The sequence below is a fragment of the Cajanus cajan genome, chromosome 7 (genome assembly GCF_000230855.2).
Source record: "Cajanus cajan strain Asha chromosome 7, NIPB_CcT2T_4, whole genome shotgun sequence".
Taxonomy (NCBI): Eukaryota; Viridiplantae; Streptophyta; class Magnoliopsida; order Fabales; family Fabaceae; genus Cajanus; species Cajanus cajan.
This window is the reverse complement of record NC_138523.1, coordinates 60,748,692-60,753,483: the sequence shown is the minus strand read 5'-3', so window position 1 is coordinate 60,753,483 and position 4,792 is coordinate 60,748,692. Positions and strand designations below refer to the sequence as shown.

The window sequence follows — 4,792 nt, the reverse complement described above, 5'->3', positions numbered from 1 at the left end:
ATTTCTTTTACAAACATTCACACATAATTCTTATCAAATTAGGGTTATCAAATTAGGGTAGAGGAGGAAAGACCCGAAAGCGTTATGGTTCCCCTTAATTTTTTAAAATTGTATCTAAATTATTATAAAAATATCTTTATGACCCTTTCTAAAATTTATATAAAAAATATTATAAATTGATAAATAAAAATTATTATATTAGTTTATACTTAAGAAAAAGAAAAGGAGAGAAATATATATATGAGAATTCAAACGATACCGGTGTAATTTTTATTAAGTATTACACCACTCAATAACTTTATATTAAATGTAAATTTTATAAATTCACCTGTTAGATTGAAAGTTCTTTATTATTAGATCATGTATACAAAATTTTATATTAATCCAAGATGATTTAATACTTTATTCTCATAAAGTAAAATTGACATAATATATATTTCAAAATATAATAAAAATATGAACATTTAAATTATCTTTTAGTTAGATTTACAAAATTTACATTTAATATAAAATTATTGAACGCTTTTTAACCCTTATATATATATAATAGCTATAACTAACGTTTTCTTTCCATGTTTCATCGTCAAACTATTCATCAAACCGTCAACAGAAATTTGATCATTTTTGGTCAAACAGCCTTTACATCATAAATTAATAACGCAGCACTTTGACGCATTAATTACACTTGCCCAAATATTTATACTATACAATAGTAATTAATTGTTGTTCCAATGCCAGATAAATTTGTTCCTTTAAAGAATTAATACAACCCAAAAACAATTTAACACAAAGCTCCTATAAATTGGCAGCCAAACCTCATTGCAAAGCACATTCATCCAAAAAGAAAAGAATTGGTTTCACATTTCACCGATTCAATTTTTCTAGCACGATGGCCCCTAACTCTCCCAACTCCAACAACTTCAACACTACCCTCTCTCCTCCCAACCTCACCATCCCAAACGAGGCCTTAGTGGGGAAAGGGACGGGTCAACTTGGGTTGAGTCAAAGGGTGACTGAGTGGAGAAAAACATCATTAGTTGCCAAAAATAGCAGGTGGGTTCATGGTCGTGTTGATGCAACTGAAGATGCGTGTCTAACTCCAACTTCGTTAGAGGAGGGTCACGATCACGACGCAGACAGTATCATAAGAGCAAGTCAAATGGTGAGAGCACAACTCATGCATGTAGCATCATCCTCATTTTCAAACGAGATTGTTGTGGAAACCGAGGAGAAAAAGAAAGCATGGGAGATGTTGCAAGCTCAGATTCTTCGTGCATCAGCGTTGGTTCCTAAAAACGAGGTTGTTGGTGGCACTTCAGACTCCACATCATCATTGGACATGGTCATGAGTACAACACTCACGATTGCACCACCGGTTCAGAACCGTTTTTTCTCACAGCTAGAACCAAACACTAACAATATGGGCATCATTGCCTTTTGTCCCTCTCCATCAAGTGCTTTGCAGCGCGTGGGGGAACCAGCTAACGAGGTTGATAATGTTTGTGAGAATGGAAAAGCTAGAAGATATGATGGTCGAATCCATAGCTATCCGTACAAGAAAAATGGCCCCTACACATGTCCCAAGTGCGACACTGTGTTTTATACATCACAAAAGTTTGCTGCACACGTCAGTTCGAATCACTACAAGTACGAGACGAAAAGTGAGAGAAAGCAGAGATTGTTGGCAAAAGTCCGAGGGAGAAACCTACGACTACAACAGGTAAATGATGCACTCACTATGGTTCCTATCAATGCTGTTAGTGCAAGAAACCACAACAACAACAACATTGTTGTTACTCCTTCTCCTCCTAGGGTGATTAAGGCTGAAGTAATAAGTGAGTTTGGTGCGGAGATCCCTCCTCCTCCTGGAATGGATAAAATAAATGGTGTGAAAATAAAATTGGAGCCAGTTGATACATGAGCCCAATAACTAGGTTTTAATTTCATCCTAATAGTTTTAGTGTTGTTTAATTATTATTCACAAGGTCGGGGTCAAGGTCAGTCTACAATTGTGTTTGGGTCTCATCTTTTTGTTTTTCTCTCCAGTACTTGTTCCAGTTTCTCCTTTAATAATGATTGGATTTTATGATTATCTACCTAGAAGGTTTAATTTCCAAAGTTGAATAATTTTTATCTCGTTAAATAAATGAAATTGATGATTCAATTTGCCCATGATGTACCACGCAAGTGAATTGTGTCATATATAGCTTAACCCAAAATCGGTGTCGACATTGTATTTTGGTAATTCATTCTCTATCAAATCAAGATTTTTTCCCCCTACTTATGTGTATAGATAGATAAATTGATCTAAAACATGTAACTTAATGATCAATTGAAAGGAACTAATACGTGATGTAATAATGATTTTATTCAAAGAAGAATAAAAGTTATAGCTTAAATATAGATAACAACAATTTGTACTGATTTTGAAGTATATAAACACACAACTAATTGCTTGATTTTAAAAGAAAGTGAAAGAAAAAAAAAGGAAAAAAAAAACTTGGGATGATATTTTATGTTGTTTGATAGGAGGAACTTTTTTTTTTTTGGGAAATGAACCTCTTGTTTCATTGTATAAAAACTGAAAGGAAAGAAAAATATGAATATAAAAAGACAAAAATATCTTTTAAAAAATAGATATAAATAAGAATATTTTTGTTTTTGTGTATAAAAGGCACTTCCGCTAATTGTATATAATTGCATTCATCAATTTGTTTTTGAGAAATTACATTCATCAATTCTTCATTACTTGCGAGACACAATTAACTAATTATATTCATAAGTGTAGTTAACCATGTATGATGATCAATAACTTTAAAATTAGGGCTGCGCAAAATATCTGAATTATCAAATCCAATTCATATCCACACTAACAGATCTATTATAATTCCTTTTTGATAGATTGTTTATTATTTCCAAACTAATTATAATGAATTAATTATTATTATTTTCATTTTAATTGGTAACCGGTTAATACCCATATCTATTTTTTCACAAACAAAAAATCATTATACAATCTCAAAACATCATCTTTTCTCGCTTTATAATATTCATCCCTCATTACTTATTTTTTTATTATATATTTTTGTTATTTATTTATTCACATGCTAATAACGATTAATAACATCTTCACTCACTACAAAAGTTGCTATCAACTATACTACACGTACCGACTAGAGGGGAAGAGCGAGATGTAGTGGTGTGGGACAAGACCACAAATGGGATTTTTTCTCTCAAGATTCTTTTATGAAAAATAGCTCACAATGGCTTATTCATTAATGAGAGACGGAATAGCACTATGGCATGACTACATCTGCTATACGTACGTGCCCTCTATGTGTGCATGGAGAAGAAACGATAATGCATGCGGTTCGTGATTGCGAGCAAGCCGGTACAATTTGGAATTAATTAATGTGGGGGCATTCCACGCTTGTTGGGTTCTGGTCCAAAGATTCCCCGGCTTGCGTATTGATGAACATGAAGAGTACTGGTACTTATGAGAAAAAATTCAAGTCTTACGACTAAAAATTAGATAAGTAAATAATATATAAGTGAAAAATAATTTTTATTTTACAAATCAATTTTGTAAGATTAAATTAGACTCAAATTCATTATTTTATGATAAGATAAAATCTATCCTAGATTATTAAAGAGGTCGTCCATTCTAGTTTATTACAAAAAAAAAAATGGAACATTATTTTTGTTGTTGCAATTGATGCACTGTGGCAATAAAGAAATAACTCTATTTTTAATAATGTTTAGGTTGACTCAAGAAACCTTATGTAGTAAGTTTTAGCTCGGTCAGACGAGATTATTCGCGTTTTTAATGGGTTGTTAGGAGCTATTTTGGGTTCAGCACAGATGAATACTAGCTTTAATATTAGGTGGTTTCCACTTCTAGAGAGATTTTATAAACTCAAATATGACTGGGTTGTTAGAGAAGGAGGGCCTGCTTCTTGTGGTGTGTAGTAATAAGGGACCATCATGGTGGTTTTGTGCGTGCTTTTTCAATCAATTGGGCTATCTTCAGTGATACAGACTGAATTATGGACAATTTACTATGGACTTAAGGTGGTGTGAGAGAAGGATTTTATAGGGCAAGTACTAGTTGAGTCTGACTCTTCTTTAATGTTAAGTTTTTAAATGATGGGTGTTAAAAGTATCACCCTTTTTAAGCTTTGGTAAATAGAGTGGTAAGCTTAGTAAATCAAGATTGGGATGTGATATGTAATTATATTTTTCAAAAAGTTAACCAAGTAGTTGATATTTTAGTCAAATGGGAAGGAACCATTAGTGAAGGTTTACATATCTTTGAAAAACCTCCCATGGGTTCAAATTCTCCTCCTTATTGATATTTTAGTATTGTATTTTTCTTTTTAGATTTTTAGTTTTAGGCGTTAAGCCTCTCTGGTACCAAAAGCAAAATTATGCCTACATAACAAGACAATGTGTTATATTTGTATTCTTTTATTGACTTTTATAACACATCTTTCTATTTTTTTTTTTAATGAAATGCATCTTTCCATTTTTAAAAGTTTTAAAATTAATTATAAGTATTGTAGAAAAGTAAAATATATCTTAAAAATATCTTTCATAAAATATTCATAATATAAAAAGAAAAGTAAGTAAAATTTTCAAAATAATTTAATTAGAAGATATTAATGATTTATACTCACTCGCATAACGCACCTCACAAGTGACTTAACGAAATCGGTCTTGACTTCGTATCGTGGTCATTCATTCTCTATCAAATCAAGGTTTTTGTCTCGGAATCCAAATAGAAAGTATGTCT

General features: G+C 31.8%; 1 protein-coding gene across 1 annotated transcript; it reads left to right on the top strand.

Annotated features, from left to right (window-relative positions):
- Positions 1-889: 889 nt before the first annotated feature.
- LOC109813600 (uncharacterized) lies at positions 890-2,520 on the top strand. The gene has a single exon (XM_020377817.3). It carries the CDS (start codon positions 890-892, stop codon positions 1,919-1,921), a length of 1,032 nt encoding a protein of 343 aa, XP_020233406.1. The 3' UTR covers positions 1,922-2,520.
- The last annotated feature ends 2,272 nt before the right edge of the window (positions 2,521-4,792 follow it).

Coding starts and splice junctions, on each gene's coding strand:
- LOC109813600 (XM_020377817.3), top strand. CDS start 890: ATGGCCCCTAACTCTCCCAACTCCAACAACTTCAACACTACCCTCTCT.